Genomic DNA, 18,707 nt, shown 5'->3' with positions numbered 1-18,707 from the left:
ATCCAAACTGCCTAGGGTCCTACAAAGCCAGTACGTGCAGTAGGATCAAAACCCAGTGCCATTGTTCTTGACTTCTCAGCAGCCCTCATTGTCCGCTATGTTCAGCGAGTCCGGTTTTATCCCATGCTTATTCAGACCCAGTCCATCTGGCCTTGGCGAGTTCCCGATAGATCATCCCCATTGTCTCAGTATGTGGGTGCACCCCTCGCTTATAGAAAGCTAGACTATATTTTCCTTAAGAATTCTGTCAAAACAATCTCCACACACTAAAAATCTGAATACTATTCTTTTCAAAATTGGTTTCTCTGAAATGAGATTGGCCTCTCATTCATCCTATGCCACAGGAAACCATTTGCTCACGAGCCAACAGAAAAAGCTTAGATGTTTTGCTGAAGGTGCCACTTAGAAGAGAGCTATATGGTTCAGATCTTCTGATTCTGTGCTAATGGTGGTTTTAAAATACAGCATCTGGTAGGAAATGACCTCAGAGAAGAGACCAGTGGTCCTTAATGGTTGGTTCTTGCTCTAGAAGCAGGAGCATTACCTGGGGCTTATAAGATGCCAACTTCCAGGCTCCACTTCAGACCCACTCTACTGAGTCATAATTGCTGGGGCAGAGAACAGCAACTTGTAGCAGCTTTCCATACGACTCAGATGCCTGTCAACTCTAGAGAAACGGATGTATTCATCCTGGTACAGATGATGAAGTCCAAGCCCCCTCCCCCAACACATAGGTGATCAATGATGGGTCTTTTGACTCTCCTTCAGTGGCGGCTGATCTGGTTGACCCTGATCATTTTTTTTTTTATGATTCCTGATTTCTTCTCCCCTTAAGACTTATATAATTTCTTGTTAGAGTCCAACAGAATAGAGAACACAAAAAGATGACAAAAGTTAAAGAATCTATCCTGGTGTTCTAGTCATGGGTCAAGATCTTGGGTAAATAATAAGGCAGACCAATTGATAATGTCTGCTGTCATATGGCTTTGTGATCATATCATTCTTCATTCATATCCAATACCGTTTGTCACAGAAGTTATTTTCAAGGCTTGCATCTAAAGATGGCCACACCCTTCCTAAGCCTTATACAAGTGCTCTATCTCCTTCCTTTCTATTTGTTTCATGTACCCCTGCTTTTTAAGCAGAAATTTAACAATACCATCAATACTGTAGGCACGTACATGATATGATCGTCGTTTGGTCAAGGCTCCTTGTACTGAAGGAGAGAAACTGATAATGTGCATATTAACTACTAACCTACACTGGCTACTTATCTTGGCCCCAGCTTCGGCACGCTGCTAGTGTGGGTGCCAGTCGATGATGCAGTGCTCTGCAGTACACAGGTTCAGGAATCTGACCTTGGCCACAGATTATTTAGCCTTGGGTATCTTACTAATCACCGAATCTCAGCTTCCTCATCTACAAAATAAGGATGAAACTATCTTTAAGGTTTCTGTAGTGAATTAAATGTAGTGAAATTTCCTTGTATTTTAATAAATAAAGCTTGTTTGCTAATCAGAGATAAAAACAGCCACACTGGTCAGTCTAACAGACCAGGCAGTGGTGGTACATAACTTTAGACCCAGCAGTCACACTGGTTTGCCACAGAAGTCAGGTGGTGGTGGTGCATGCCTTTAATCCTAGCACTAGCGAGGAATATAAGCCAGGAACTACTTCTCTTTTCAGTCAGGATTTCTTACAGGTAAGAGCTCTCTAGTGGCTTGGCTACTTTGCTTTTCTGATCTTTAGGTTGAACCCTAATAGCTGTCTCTAGGTTTTTATTATTCATTTGTGTTACAATTAAATGGTAAAATACATGAAAAATAGATGTTTCATTTATACCAATGGTATATATGCACTGGTATTACAGTGTGAGCTCTGAAAACAGTGCCTTCTGTTACTAGGGAAATACTGTGTTTGAATGGAAAACATTTGTTTCAGCAAATTTCCAAAGTCCTGGGTCAGGTCAGTAAGATCAGCACTTGGAAGAAGGGGCGGGGGATCAGGATTTCAATGCTAGGCCCAGCCACTTGAAAACTTGCTATACCAAAGTTGTTTTTTTTCTTTTTCTTTAAAAAAAATTTTTTGATATATATATAAAAAGGCCTGGGCAGGTAGCTCAGTGGTAGAGTAGCAACATTACTCAGGCTGTATGGAAGACATGGGTTCAAATATCACCACCATAAAAGAAACACAAAAAAGACTCTAGGAAAAAACAAAACCCCAATCTAGCAAATAGTAGAAGTGAACATTATCAGATCCTAGGTACATACTATACATGTACACTGAATTTAAAAACAATGTTCCTCTATGATAAAGTGTTTTCTAAAAGTGATTATTAATAAAACAGCGATAATTATCCTTGCAGGCAGAAGGAGACTGGCTTCCCAGTCTTGAGTGGATGCTCCGAAACTAAGCTTCAGTCCTGGCTCTGCCACTGTTAGCTATCTGGCATCTAAGCCATAGTGTCCTCATTTGTAATTAAGAGACACAATATTTACTTCATAAAGTTAGCTGTGAGGATTAAATGACGAAGCATCTGTACCTCCCCTTGCTGGCACTTCATAAATGACATCCATTAGCATTTTTTTGTCTTGAGTTCAGCATGGACGTAGAGAGGTGATTATGATAATTAAATAAAAGTGCGACCACACGACTGCCTTCCCAATAAATCCCTTCCTCTGGGAAAGAAGCTTCTGCAACAAAGCTTAGACTTTTCCAACGCAAAGGGATGTTTATTCACAACAAACATAAACCCAGAGCTTCTGCATTCCAACTTTATATTCTGAGCTACAGATAAAACAGTCTTCCAGATTTCATCTACTTCACGAATCACAATTCTTGAGGCCCACTCAATAGGCAGGAAACCACTCCTTGTCTTAGAAATCTGAGGTCACAGTCTTAGAAGAGAACCTGCTATTCTACTGTGCCAGACCAGCAAAATCCCTATTTGCATTTCAAAGCTTACCCTGTACTCACAGATGAGTGTAGCTTTCTCTGTTCAAAGAAGCTCCTCTTTACAGTAAATGGAGACCATTACAGAAAATCACAACTGGGTACAATGCAGAGATAACAGAGCAAGGGAGCTTGGTTAAATATCTATTAACAACTCCTGAACCGAAGACTCAGAAAACATGGAGGAAGAAGGGGCACAGAGATGTAAGAGCCAGAGGACCAGGGAGATTGAATCTCAGAAATAGCATATCACATCAATCTTATGGCTGCCAAACAAAACCCGAGTAATGACAATATTAATAGACATGATAATGGGGAAGGGCTCAATTCGACTAGGTCCCGTCCCTGGACAAAAAACCGTAGGCAACTAACTAATAACTACTGAGACAGGGAGAATTAGCTTCTATAGGGAAGGGACCCTTCAGTGGTCAGCCCTAAGATCATTCACTCATATCCACATATGCCATGCTAAATGGGCTCAGCAGGTTCTGTGTGTATAGATTTATGTGTCTAACAATAACAGTCAAAGAAAAAGAGGCCATCAGTTTGAGAGGGAGTGGGAAGTGATACAGGAGGGTTTGAGAGAGGAGACATGAAAGGTTCTGAAAAGAAAGGAAAATGGGAAGGGATACAGTTATATTTTAATACAAATTTTAAAAAAACAAAGATTTCAGCTGGGTGACAGTGGCCGACTGCCTTTGATCCCAGCACTTGGGAGGCAGAAGCAGGTGAATCTGAGTTTGATGGCAACCTGATCTACAGAGAAAATTCCAGGTCAGCCAGGGCTATGCACAGAAACCCTGTCTTGACAAACAACAAACAAACAAACAAAACCCCATAGATTTCAAAATGTGAAAAACAACAAAACAAACACACAGTTGGAATGTGAGCAGCTCTTCACAGGCCTTTCTGCCCACTGTGTCTCAAGTGACCGACTCCCTCCACCATCATCCTGCAGCTGCTTTCCTGTTCTTACTGGAGTTACTGTGACTGGCTGGGGCCTTTTACACACGTTATCATTTGTCTCCTTTATGACAACAGAACCTTTCTGGGGAGGAACGTGATCCGCTTTGCTGACAGCTGTCTCTCTAGTATTTAGAATAGGGTCTGGATGAAGTCAGTCCTGAGTTTATTCAAAGAACATGCTCATGGCTCTTACTATATTCAACAAACTGCTGGAACCCACAATCCCATGAAATCATACAACCTCAGTTTTTACATGGGAACAGAGATGCCCAAAAGAATTATGTAGCTTGCCAAATATTTCCCGGCTGATAAGTGCCGGTGATGATCTGTTTGCTTTTAAGTTCAGATCTTAATATGAACTCCCCCAATATCTCTGATGGAGTGGAAGGCATCAAAAGGATGGAGTGAAGTCAGTGACACAGAATCTTGAATTTGGAGTTGAAAAATCAGAAGAGAGTAAAAAAACATCTTGGTGCTGGTGAGGAAAGTAGAATCCTTAGGCCAATGCCGAGAGAGGGGCCATCAGTAGGGTCTCCATTGCGCTTTGTGCTCTTCCTGTGTGTCTGCATGGTTATGCTTTACTGCCTTAGTTGGAAAACTGGTTACTTGCATCAGCATCCATTAAGGAGTTCCCCCTCCCCTGTATTGTCTACAGAGGTACCATTTGTTGGTTCTGATGCAAAAGAAGAAATATGAGCTGTCCGGTAGTTTTAAATTCAAGGATGTAGTCATATATTTACTATGTAAAATGTACATGTCAGGACCTTATGAGTAATAAGGTTGACATTTTTTCTAGTACGTCACAAAACTAATATGATTTATAGGTCATTAACAAACTATCTCCAAATATGAAAGGTAAGTTATTATATTAATATACATTTTAAGTTCTCATCACTCATAAAAAGAAAAGATAATTTTTTTTTTGGCTTTTAGGACATCACCAAACAAGTCACCTTCCTAGGTTTCTGGGGGTATGGTTGAACAGAGAAATTATTATTTTTATATGTTTCAATGATATGTTCCATATTATTTTTATGTTTTAGAGAGAACACATTTAGAATAGGGTCTTTCTTAATATGTTGGCAGCCAAATACTTGCTTTTTAGTGCATTTTATTTATTGTTGTGCACAGTTTCAAACCTTGGACACTTGTGAGATGTTAAGAGGAAGATCACAAGTTTTAAGATACTCTCAGCTACATAATGAGTTTGCGGCTAGACTGGCTTCCAAGAGACCTTGCCTCAAAAATCCAAACTAAACCAACAAAACCTCCCCAAAGCAATCAACCTCACACTAAAACAAATTTGAGGGGCGGTGAGTTTAAAATAGTTGATTCTGTGCGCACTTGTAAACAAAGCACTCCATAGGCAGAGTCAGGAGGACCTCCATGTCCAGGGAGATCTGGGTCACAGAGGAGACCCTGTCTCAATTAAAAAAAACCTAAATTTTTATAGCAGCACTCTTTCATAATAGCCAAAGGTAGGAACATTTCAACTGCTTATTTAAGTCGAAGAGTAGATGAGTTATATGTATGTGTGTACATACATATACAGAGGCTATAATTCCATTTATATTCAATGTTCACTGTAGGACAAATAGAGACAGAAAACAATTAAGTGGCTGTCAGTAGAAGGGGTGGGTTGGGGATGAGAATGCTTTGGAATTACATAATGGTGGTAGTTATACAACCTTGTAAATACTCCAAATACGATGAACACCCTTGGATTGTACATTTAAGAAAAGCCAATTTTATGGCACTACATCCTAAAAAGAAAAGAAAACCACTGCCAGGACAGAAAATCTGAGTCTATCCTTCTTGTCTTGAAATATATACAGACATACTGTCAATCTTCTGAGTTCCTCAAATTTGAATGCAGACAGTGGCTGGGTCACTGGGGACTTGGTAAAGTGGGCAAGGAGAGACAAGTAACAAGTAATTACAGTAATTATAAATGATGGTAGCCAACAGCTGCGAAGTATATGCTGCACAGTAAACACTATGAAATGCTTTGGCACTTGTGATGTCAGCATGATGGATAAAATTCTAACATGGGAACATGTGAGTATTTTGAGTTATTTAATAAAGACAAACACTTTCAATCGCAGCTCTTAGGAAGCTGAGACAGGAGGATCACCATGAGCTCTAGTCCACCTTGAGCAACCTATAAGACCCTGTCAAAACAAATGAAGAAAAAAAATTATTTAGAACTATTCAGATGAGTCCAATTGGCCCTAAGAGTCCTTAAAAGTGGGAGAGAATCATAAGGACAACACCATGAGCCCAGGCCAACTGTTCTCGGGGGTGGGGAGTGAGGGGTGGGGAAAGGACCTCTAGAAGCTGTGAAGCAGGAGGATAGACTATCTAGACCACAGCACCGCCAATACTGTAGTTCAACTCACTGAGACCCACTTGGACATCTGCCATCTAGAACTATGAAGTAATCTTTATACTTTTTAAATTATTAAGTTGTGACAATTTGTTATATAAGTAATAAGAATTTACCACAGTACATAAAGACTTGCCTGTAGTTTGGTAGTCCAAACCGAGGTAAATTAAGAAAAGAATAAGACAAGAGTGAGTACAGAAATAGTCCACTAAAGGCAAGTAGCTGTGGTGATTCCAGCAGAACCCGTGGTCTCAGTCCATCTACCTCCACGGGTCCTGCTAAGTCCAATGCTGTAAGATGACAGTCCTCAAGTTTGTTTAGCAGAGGACTCAAGGAATGTGCTTGGCAACAGTCCAGTTTCCTTGTAAACTGATTAGGAGCTCTGGTCACTCTTGAGATGACTGTGACTTCAGGCAGGGCAGGGTATTTTAGAATCGCCAGGAAGTGTCATCAGTGGGGAGAGCAGATGCAGGAAGAGCAGTGAAACTGCCTCACTTTGAGGTCCATGGTGATTTGCTTATGACTTTCAATAAGTGTTTCTTTCTTAGTTAATAGTTACTAAGTAGGCATTCAGTTTGCATGGCAATCCTCTAAGTATCTCCATTTAATAGATGAGAAAACTGAGGCTCTCTGAAGTTCTAGAAAAGCACAATACTCACATTAGTTTCTAGAAGAAAAATACATTATCCAGTGCAGAGTTGCTGTTCCTTTTGTAAGAGACCTAACCTACAAGTTTCACCCCGAGCATTCTATTCCCCAGGGAGTTCTGGACTCTACCCTCAAAGCCAGGTACATTATTAAAACTGGATCTGGACTTAATGGGCTGCTTTCTGCCTACAGGGCCGGCTAATTAGTCTTAATTATCTCATTATGGATTCTAAGTATTTCCAGCTGCTTTTTACCCCCACTGCCCACTCTCCCACCCTTCTCCCACGTCTACTTTCCAAGCAGTCTCTGCCAAGTCATGGACACAGGTGAAATGGTGATGTATTCTTCACCTATGAGAACATTAGCTATTCCTTGTCAAGCCGCTCACCTGCTAAGTCTTCCTGAGAAGCCTACTTTTTTCTGTTCCTTAATCCATGAGAAGAAAAACCACTTTGTCCAATTATTAGACATAGAACACCATCTAAAATTTCATCTGAGCTTCACTGGACTAATTGTCATATTTGTCTACCCAGGAAAAATCAAAGACGTGAATGTGTTCACTTCATAGATTCCTAGAAAGTAATCTCTTGTTTTCCCCTCACTGTTCTCGAGCCAAGAATCAATCATTTGGTCCAAACACTTCAAATAAAAAAGAAAAAAAAAGTTTTATTTCTTCCTGGATTGAGAAGGTGAGGGCTGAGGAATGATCTGGCGGGGGTGAGTACAGACATGAGTTCTGACGGCTACTTTGGGCAAGTCAGTGAATCTCTGAGCCTATTAACAATGGGATGATGGACTTAATGCAGACTGCTGAGAGGCTAAATAGGATAAGGTACATGAAAACAGCTTACTGAATGTGAGTCTGAATTAAATATAAAGCATATTCAAAGTGACTATTTTTATATGTCAGGCACATTACAAGTGTAAGTAGTTTGCAAAATATAAATCTGTAAATAAATGTTTGCTATTTTTAATAAAGAAGGGGCAGGCAGAAGGATGAAAAGATAAAAGAACCCACCACCAAGCTCTATAGCCTTCAGTCTCTTGAAGCACAAAAGGCAGAGGAAGAAAACTGCCATTTCCAAGAGTCCTCTGATTTCCACAAGCAAGCCACCATTCCACAAGCAAGGTCACATTCTCCTAATGTGTTTTGACCTTGTTGAGGTAGGCGTGGCCTATTAAAAGAAGTGGACCACCAGGGTGGGCTTTGAGGTTTCAGAAGCACACACAGATACAATGTAATACAAAGGGAAGTTCCTTTCTGTGTATCTAAAAATCGACCTCTAGCTGCTATTGGTAGAACATTCTTTCCGTGTTACACAAGTAGTTAACTTGTTACATAAAATTCCTCACCTTTAGGTCAGCAGTATCTTCAAGTGCCAATTCCTGTTACAAATCATGAAAACACACGTGGTGTCACCCTCACTTCTAAAGACAGAACTGTCTTAACATCCATAAACACCATTTTTTAAAATATTGGTTTTTACAATTTAAAATACCCAAGGAATTGTACTGCTCACCCAAATCCTACCCAAATACTTCTGAATGTTCAGGGTCAGAATTTCTGCATGTATGACTTGATATGACTGTTAACACTGAACAATCCCAAGTTTATTAGTGGCAAAAACATTTGCAACTACTTTTTTGGTTCTTCACAAAACAAACAGCTTACTTTTAAGTTTTTTCTACACTTCCCCATTCAGTGTTTATCAAGCTAATTTACTTCTATTTAAACAATAAGAAAGTTTTTGTTTATTCAAATATTTTACACTGAACAGCTTGTTGGAAGTTCTCTCTTTCCTTTAGTTTATTAAGTCAACAAGTTAACTGGAAGACAACCCAGGGAGCTGTGGAGTGAGTGGTTCCCTGAAGGGGAAGCCTGCAAGCACAGAGGTCGACCACCCATTTCCTTCTACATGTGCATTTACTTGCAAGGGGACTTCCTGTACTCCTCTGCTAATTTCTGAGGACTTAAATAGCACATAGCTAACATCGTTTCCACATTGAAACATTATCATCATAATGATGAAATGATTCCAATTCTGTCCTTCATAGAAGTGAGCATTTTGTCTAGTTTATTTAAAACAGTTTGATAACATAGTACAACAGTTATTGCCAAAAACTCCCCCATTTTCATCTGAAATACAACCTGGGGCACATAGCATCTAATTAAATTCATACAAAGTGCAAATTATTGAATATAACCCAAAATGCATTTCAAAGTAAATACCAATTAATGTGACACCCAATTTCTCTCCCCTTCTAACTGCTCCAGTGTGCATGGCTTATATAAAAATATCCAATTCATTTTGTAGGATTCAATTAGAATGTTTTGTATTTCAAGCCAGGAATCACGTCCAGTTTCTCTGCAAGCAGTCTGGTTAGGCAGTTTTTTCCTACTTGATTCTTATCTCCCCGAATCAGTGCCATAAAATTTACCATTATTATTTTTTGAGAATGGTTTTCACTCTCATTATTTTTGTTTCTTTTATTTAATACATGATCTGTGCTACTCTTGAGTATAGTACTATTTTTTTCTTCCTTGTTTCTATGGGGAAGTGAACACAAAGAGAAAACTATTAATCTATACATAAGAAATCTTTGACAGCAATGGCACCCTCAATCTAGATTGTGATACAAGGCCTCAAATAATCAAAACCACGTTCAACAATATCAAGAAAAACAGAAGCAGTAACAGTGTAAAAAGGGAGCAGGCACTGACTAATCCAGCACAAGAATGGCTGTGTGTAGCCAACAGTTGTAGAAGCAAAGATAAAAGATATTTCCAGGGAGACCCTGGCAGGCAGGGCTGATTCCAGCAGCCACAATAATGGATCCTTCTTGTTTGTGATCGAACAAGCACCCAGTTAAGTAACTACAGTGAGCTTGGTGTTAAAACGTCATAAAAAAGATAAAGTCAGTACTCTGAAGAATTTCAGCTTACAATGGAAAGAATAACTCTGGTCCTTAACAAGGCAAAGAAACCCTAGTTACACCACAAATCACTGCTCGATGCTTACCTGCTCACTATTTTACAGAATCCCTGGTAAGTAGGGAAGGGGTATTTTTTCAAACAGCATAAAGTTCCATACAGATAGTTATTTCAGTTTTAAATTTAACCTGTAACGCAGATACAACTGACTTATGTTGAGTACCTACTATGTGCCGGGTACATGTCTATTATAGCCTCTTTCTGTTTCATTAAAGGTATGAAAAAAAGCACATTAAGTAATAGTAAGTAAAAGTAAATCTGCCTTCAAAATTGCAAGTCAGGAGTGGTGGTGTACAACTTTAATCCTAGCACTCAGGAGGCAGAGACAGGAGGATCTCTGTGAATTTGAGGCCAGCCTGGTCTACAGAGGAGTTCCAGGACAGCCAGGGCTGTTACACAGAGAAACCCTGTCTCAAGAAACAAAACAAAACAAAAAACTGTGCAAGGCAGAGTCCTTCTGGCACCAATATGAATATTACTTATCCAAACACCAGCCAAGTACGAAAGTGTTTTGGGATAGCTTGCACTATATTCAGACTCATATGCTCTTCTATTGTTTACAACAGACCAGGACAAACTGTGTGTGAGGATGCCATGAAAAAGGAAATCCTGACCCTTTTCCATTATCAGGTTCTGAAGGAATAGGTGGCAAAGCCAATCTCCAGGAAATCTACATGTATTACTCTTTATCATTGGTCTCTCCATTTCTTTCACTATGAAACAAGGTCATTAAAAGAATGAGGTCTATACAGTGTTTTAAGCATTTTAATGACTGAACATATGGAAAACAAAAATGCAACTTCCTTGAGACCAGGCAGGGCCCATCAAGCCTGATGTGTGTCTTGCCCTTAGTTCAGCAGTGTGTTTGCTAAATAAATGACCGTCCAGAAGAGCGAAGGATGTAGGGCCACCTCTCTGCTCTCCACAGCAGCAGCAAGAGGCAGACTGGCCAGTGCTCAGTGTAGAAAGCTTCTACTCAGAACTCACACTAGGTTGGGTTTTGCATGCCTGGTTTATACTCTTCAAATATTTATAGACAGTTTTCTTTGCCTCCAGCTCTGGTTGTCACTTAGCCAAGTTATACATACATGGTTCTTTTAATCTTTCCTTAGAAATCAATTCCACTCAGCTCCTTAATCATTCTAGCTGCATTTTCTCAACTTTTAGCTATTAGTCTTTCTGGTGACTTATTCTGCTGGAATGTATGAAAGTGATATGGCCATGAACATGGAGAGGGTTAGTTGTTTTTCCATTTGAACTATTTCAAGGTTCAATGCATTTTATGTGCAAAATAAAACTTTTATATGATCATACCTTAAAAATTCTATTTATGGGGGCTGGAGAGATGGCTCAGAGGTTAAGAGCATTGCCTGCTCTTCCAAAGGTCCTGGGTTCAATTCCCAGCAACCACATGGTGGCTCACAACCATCTGTAATGCGGTCTGGTGCCCTCTTCTGGCCTGCAGGCATACACACAGAATATTGTATACATAATAAATAAATAAATAAATAATAAATAAAAAAAATTCTATTTATGTTGATGTAGCAATCAATCGATGTCCCCCCCCCCCAAATATTATCAGTTTTACATTCTCTAAGGATAACAATGTCACTATCCAAAACTTCTTGTGTCTATAGCTGACTGATCTCCCCCGGAGTGTTTCAATATAAGAAAATGCAGGAATCTAGAGTATCACAGCCACACAGAAATGTGCCCACTTCAAGATTCCAGCTACTTGTAGACATGTTTTCTAAATACAGCTTTTCAATTAAAAAAATTAAAATTGAATAAGGATTTTTTTAAGGATTTTTTTTGAAAACAAGACTCTAACACTAAAAGTTGAGGCATCAAAGGAAGGCAAATGGGATGACATCAAACAAAAAATGCAATGATACATAATTTCATTATATTAAGAATGGCTGTCCACAAAGAGGAAAGATAATGAATGCTGAAGACAGTGCGGGCAAATGGGAACCTTTGCCCACTATTAGTAGGACAGTGAGTACAGTCGTCATGAAAACCAATCAGTGTGCAGATCATTCAAAAACTTAAGAAAGAACACAATCCACCAATTTCACTATCAGGGACTCATCCAAAGGAAAGAAATAGACAGGTCACTGCCGTGTTCACTGCAGCACTACTCAGAACAGCCAAGAAACAGAACCAAGCCGATGAACCGTGAAACGCGGGGAAAGTATGACACCTAGACACAGCACGTTCTATTTGGTCATCAAAAGAAATGAAATGCCATTTGTGACAACACAGAGAGAACCTTATGTTAAGTGAAATAAAGAAGGTCACAAAGACTACTCCTTCATATCTGAAAGAACTTTATAAAAGTTGTAGTAACAGTGCTTACCAGAGAGAGGCTGAGGCCTGTGAAGGAGGGGAAGGGAAAGGGAAGAAGCCTACCAATAGGCATTTAGTGCAATTAGGAGTTAAGAAGTCCTGATGTGCTAATGATGCAATAATGGTGTATTGTACATTTAAAAGAGCTACATGAGGATATTATAAATGTACAAGAGATAGGTATTTAACGCTGAGCTGGGACTGCAGCTCATTTGTAAACTGCCAGCTTACCATGCACAGGATCCTTGGATTTGACCCTCAGTACTACCAAAACCAAAATAAAACAAAAACAACAGAAATTAAGAAAACAAGGCTTATTTAACATGAACAAAACACTGAACAAGGCTTATAAATATCAAAACATTGCACTTTAACCCTGGTAATATACACAATCTCCCTGGTTTTATTTATCAGTTAAAAATAAAATTCTTAAAAAAATCAGAAATAGGTATTTTTTGGCATTATAAAATACAGCAACATATAATTACATCTACCATTTTAATTAGCACATGCAAGATCTTATGCAGTCACCATTTTTGTAATGAGAGTATGTCGTGTACCCTTAAAAAAGAACATCACAGGCATAAGCTGGGAATGGAGTTCTAGCATGCATGAGACATAGGATCACCCACCCCACAATTAGATGTCACATCTCTTAAATTTTATTTATTCCCATCACTAATTGAAAGGGCACATCAAAACCAGGACATCATTTCACACTACTTCCAACTTCAATAGTTCGTGGAAACGACCATCTTCAATTTTATGAGACTGCCTTTTTTAGAGCCTATGTACGAGTGAGATCAGGTAGTAGTTGGTCTGTCTGTGCCTGGCTTATTTCACTTAACACGACCCCTCAGGTTCCTCCAGACAGCTGCGAATGATTTACTTTCTTATTTGTATGGCTAAAGAGTACTCTAGTGTGTTTGACATATTCTTTGCTCGTTCATGCGCCAGTGGATATTTAGGTTGCTTCTATCTCCTGGCTTCTGTGACTGCTGCTGTAAGGAACACATCGGTGCAGATGTCTCCTGCACACTGACTTCACTCCCTCTAGGTGTGCATCCCACTAGCAGGATTTCAAAAGCATGCTGTGGTTTTACTTTTAATTATTTAAGGCATTTCCATATGGTTTCCCACAACAGTGACAGTAATTATTTAGCATACAAAGCCCCACATTCTATTTAGCTCCTTTTGATGTATTTTTCTCCACTATACACAACTGCCCTATTATCTCAGTATTGCCTTTTCACTTAAGAACATTAAACTTTATGTACTGTATTGTCTTCAGCCATCAATTTTTTGTGCCACAGGCCACTATAATTTTATATGCTATACTTTTAATTCTATTATTAGACATTCACATATTTTCCATTTTTATCTTGAGCTTAACTGTTACTATACACAAATAGCAGGAACAATGCAGGGCTACACTGCAGTACCAGTAGAGCATTTCCTCAGAATGCACAAAGCCCTGGATTTGATTCCTAGTACCACATAAAACCAGACAGTATCTCATTACTTGGGGTTAAGACAGAAGAGAACCCGAGTATAAGGTCATTCTCAGCTACAGAGCAGTTCAAAACCACCCCTTCCTGACACCTTCTCAAACAAAAACAAAACAAAACAAAACCACGAACTATGCTCCTGCAGACTTAGACAACGTAAGTGCTGTGGATATAGGTCAGGGTAGAGTGTTGGCCTAGTACATCAGATATTGTGGGTTTGGTTCTCAGCACTGCCTAAAATGCAGTGGACGTACACAGGCCTGTAATGTCATCCTAGCCACTCCAGAAGTAGAAGCTGGAGAATTTTCAGCTCATTCTCGACCTCAGCTTGAGGCCCACCTGCACTTCTACATTGGATCCTGTCTCAGAACAACAAAGGGAAAGACCATTCCTGTTGGGCTGGCAAGATTGCCTACTGGACAAAGTCATCAATCTGCCAAGCCTGATTACCCAAGTTTGATCACTGGAACCCACATGGTAGAAGAACAGACTGACTCCTGAAATTGTCTTCTCACCCCAACTGTATGTTGTGGTACATGAGCACAAACACATACACACAACAAATAAAATTTAACATGTGGAAAATAAAATGCAAGAAATATATCAAAACAAGGCAAATGTTCACAGGTATTCCCAAGACTGTTCCTAGACTTCCTTCCCTTGACTTTGCAGTAGTGTGGATTGAAACTTGGGTCTTGTACATATTAGACAAGTGCTTTATTGTTGAGTTGTATTCCTGACTTTTAAAGAAAATTTTGAGATAAAATTAAGGTAAAGGGAACACTTCTGCATTGCTGGTGGGAATGCAAGCTGGTACAGCCCCTTTGGATGCCAGTGTGACAATTTCTCAGAAAATTAGGAAACAACCTCCTCAAGACCCAGTAAAACCACTTTTGGGTATATATCCAAAGGATGCTCAATCGTGCCACAAGGACATGTGCTCAACCATGTTCATAGTAGCATTGTTTGTCATAGCCAGAACCTGGAAAGAACCTAAACGCCCCTCGTTAGAAGAATGGATGAGGAAAATATGGTACATTTACACAATGGAGTACTACACAGCAGAAAAAGTAACGACATCTTGAATTTTGCAGGAAAATGGATGGAGCTAGAAACCATCATTTCGAGTGAGGTAACCCAGAAACAGAAAGGCAATTATCACATGTACTCACTCATAGGGGTTTTTAAACATAAAGCAAAGAAAACCAGCCTAGAAATCACAATCCCAGAGAACTTAGACAACAATGAGGACACTAAGAGAGACATACATAGATCTAATCTACATGGGAAGTAGAAAAAGACAAGATCTCCTGAGTAAATTGGGAGCATGGGGACTTTGGGGGAAGGTTTAAGGGGAGGGGAGAGGCAGGGAGGGGAGCAGAGAAAAATGTAGAGCTCAATAAATATCAATAAAAAAAAAAGAAAATTTTGAGATGAGACAGGGTCTGCCAAACTGCTGATCTTGAACTCACTCTGTGGTCCAGGCAGCCCTTGAACTTGCTATCCTATCCTCCTGTCTCACCTGAACCACCATGTCCAGGTTCTAGATTAGTAATTGTAAAATTAATGGGTCAGTGGACACAAAGAAAGAAAATTCTGAGATAAAGAATCAAGGCAAATAGTACAAAGATCTGTCTTTTGGCTGCAAAGCTTAGAAATTATGAAAATGATCAATGAAAGCAATTTGCACTAAGTGAAATGCTGGACTTAGTATTCCACTCTTTCTGTCACACCGTGTTCATCTCCTGTTAGGCACCATCAACTTACCTAGGTCTACCATCAGAAGGCGAGTGAGGGCTGTGTAGAAAGTTGTTCGGCACCTGAAGTCACTGAGACTGTAAGTATCACCAATGCCAAGAAATGGAAAGTGTTCACTCTAATGGAAGCAAAAGAGCATGGAAAGTTACCAATGTCTGACCTAACTATCCAGAAAACTTTAGTCACTAAAGAATTAAGACGTACCGTGTGGTTTTTTAGCATGAATTTCACAGCATCTATTTTCACAAGTTTTTTTAAAAGGATATAGGTAGTAATGTTAAGGAATCTGGAGAAATGTATGTAATAAATCACAAAACAAAATTAAAATGGCATTTTAGTATGTAAGAAGAATAAATATTTCTAGGATTACTCTTATAGATGTCTTTCATTTTGCTAAGAATGATAATCCATTATTAACTAAGGCAATTACTTTTCTATCTTATACATATTCTAGTTATGGAAAGAAAGAATGAGTCCTATAATTAAGACAAGAACCCCTCACTATTAAAGCCTTGATAGGAGAAAATTGAAACTGACCCTTTTTACATTTGGGTATAGTTGGAGAATTTCTTTTTACTTAATGCTACTTCATAATAAAATTATTATAAAGACCCATAATAGACTATCAAGAAAGAGAAAATTATTCAATTTTAAGAAACAATGAACTCAGAAATTTAAAACCAAAATCTAGTTAGAAAGATCTAGCAAAATTCATGCCATTAAGTGTTGAAAGACAGCTTAATGTAATTAATATGTCTCTAGTGTTTAAGGGAAAGACATTTTTTCATGGTAGCTAGTCTTCACAATTGTAGTGCTGTCATTTCTGCTCTGTAGATACAGAAGCAGAAGTTTAAAGAAATTAAGTTGTCCAGCTAAGATTGCACAGATATAGTTAACTTTGTTGACATTTGAATTAAGGCTTCATTCAAAGGATCATGTTTTGTTTTTTTTTTCTGTACTACATCAATCATCTGAACAGGCAAACTCTGAATGAGAATAAAACTGAGATCATAAACATGAATACGTAGCACGGATAACTTCTAGTCCACTTTGGATTTTAGGGATGCGTACTTAGGATGCACCCCCTCTTCTCTTCCTACACCATATTCATGTACTTTCTGCTATAGAACATCTTGGTTATTCTATATATTTCCTTCTGTCCTGAAGGCTACAGCAATCTTACTTGGTTCCATTAATGTCATAATGGAAACATCAGCTCCTTTCTTTTGTATAATTTCTGAACATGGAGCTTTGTAAATTTCCTATGTATGATGACACTGAAAAGCCCATTTATCATTTTAGACACGGAGTGGAAAGCACGTTGGGACACAAGACAGGAAACATAGGCTCTTGGATTGACGATATCTGGATAAGCTTACATGATACACTCAGCCTGACTGAACTTAGTTCCTCTCCAGCAGCTGAGAACAGAGTCTACGGCCAAGTGACTGCATGGGTTGTTCTGAGGATCAGGTGATGCACACATATTTACTGACTATAGACCAGGGAAAAGACAGGAGGCTGAAGAAAGCTTACAAAAGGACACTAGCTATAGTGCCAATTCCTTTAACTCTAACTGGCAGAACAGTATCACTTCCAGTTGTTCAATGACCGAATGAATTAAACAAAACTAGAAAACTTTCCCAATGACAGCTGTTAGTTAACATGGCTTAGATGTAAGTTTGTCCAACCGCCAGGTGCCCACTAGAGCGGCATGTTATGCGTGTGTCCCCGGACAGCACTGGCCGCCGTGCATTCTCCTCGGTGCACTGCATTTCTGGCAGCACAGGACAAGATCAGTGCTGAGAAGCAGCAAGCTTTTTCTTAAAGATGCAGATTTGACGACTTTTCAAAATCATCAATCTCTGAGCAGATGAACTGCCTGCCACTCAAACTTCACTCAGTTAAACAAGGGTGGGGATCAATAAACTTAGAAATATCTTAAGTAATTACCAAAGGCAATTCTCTTAAAATTGCTAAGTTAAAAGTGACAGGGTATATGGGTAATATGAATGCTGCCATTAAGAGAAGCCTTCCTGTCAGCACTGCTAACAAACAGTAAGTCATGTTTTGACAATAGAATATTTATGGAAGTAATAAACGAACATCCACAGCAAAAACATCATCTGCAAAGATATTTCTCCAGAACTGCACCTGTGCACTTTATACCAAGGTCAGCCCCCACTGTCTCTTAATTCTCAAGAAAAATGATTAAAATTTGAAAAATGCAATAATGAGAATTCATCTCAATATTTACATTCCTTTATAGGAATTCATCTCAAAGCTAGTTAATGGTCTTAATATTTGCAATGTTAAAGGAAAAGGCAGAGGATGCATCTATAGGATCTTTTATTCTTACTCTTCTCTAGCAGACAAGCCTTCTTTGAACTTGCTCCATTTTGGGTAGGACAGGTGGCTTACAGCAGTACTAGATTAAGTTCGGAGGCCTGCAGCTCAGTGCTGAGGACAGCATGGTAATTGGAACAGCAACAGTGCTAGGACTCCTGAGCAGTAGATGGAGTTAGAACAGGCTACTCTGGGAACCTGGAGGCCGGAGCTGAGGCCAGCAGCCCAGGGATGGCCCCACCCATAATGGGCTGGGCCCACTCCCATCAATCACTAATTAAGAAAATGGGCCTATAGCCCAACTTACAGAGGCATTTTCTTCTTTCTTTCTTTCCTTCCTTTTTTTTCTTTTTTCTGAGACGGGTTTCTCTGTGTTATCTCTGGCTGTCCTGAAACTCAATCCATAGACCAGACTGGCCTCAAACTCACAGAGATTCACCTGCCTCTGCCTCGCTGAGTGCTGGGATTAAAGGCGGGTGCCACCACCGTCCAGCTGGAGGCATTTTCTTGAGTTTCCCATCTGTCAAATTGACATAAAAAACTATCCAGCATGACTGACCCCTTGTCAACTTGACACACAAATACATTACCATTAAATCACTTTTCCTGTATCATTCATTCCAGAAGATCTCATATTAAAAACCATAAATAACCTTCAAAGTTCTACAGTCTTTACACATTAAAAACTCAGTTTCTTTAAAATAGCCAAACACTTTTAAAATCCAAGGTTTTTCTATTGTAGGCTTCTGTAAAATAAAAAGGAAATAATTTCCTACTTCAAAAGGGAAGAACGAGGGCA

At 39.3% G+C, this 18,707-nt stretch overlaps 1 protein-coding gene across 5 annotated transcripts in view; it reads right to left on the bottom strand.

The window, feature by feature from the left end:
* Positions 1-18,707, bottom strand: part of Ranbp17 (RAN binding protein 17) — a 337,456-nt gene that overhangs the window by 87,968 nt on the left and 230,781 nt on the right. For all 5 annotated transcript variants that reach the window (XM_041676348.1, XM_041676345.1, XM_041676347.1 and 2 more), the window contains 2 exons: positions 15,767-15,830; positions 15,572-15,680 (listed from right to left, as the gene is read on the bottom strand). In XM_041676348.1, coding sequence (XP_041532282.1) covers positions 15,572-15,680; positions 15,767-15,830 — 173 coding nt within the window. The remainder of the gene's footprint in view (positions 1-15,571; positions 15,681-15,766; positions 15,831-18,707) is intronic.

The sequence above is a fragment of the Microtus oregoni genome, unplaced genomic scaffold (genome assembly GCF_018167655.1).
Source record: "Microtus oregoni isolate MIOR12 unplaced genomic scaffold, Mior012 000027F_ref0000203, whole genome shotgun sequence".
In the NCBI taxonomy this organism is placed as follows: domain Eukaryota; kingdom Metazoa; phylum Chordata; class Mammalia; order Rodentia; family Cricetidae; genus Microtus; species Microtus oregoni.
This window is presented reverse-complemented; position numbering and strand designations above follow the sequence as displayed.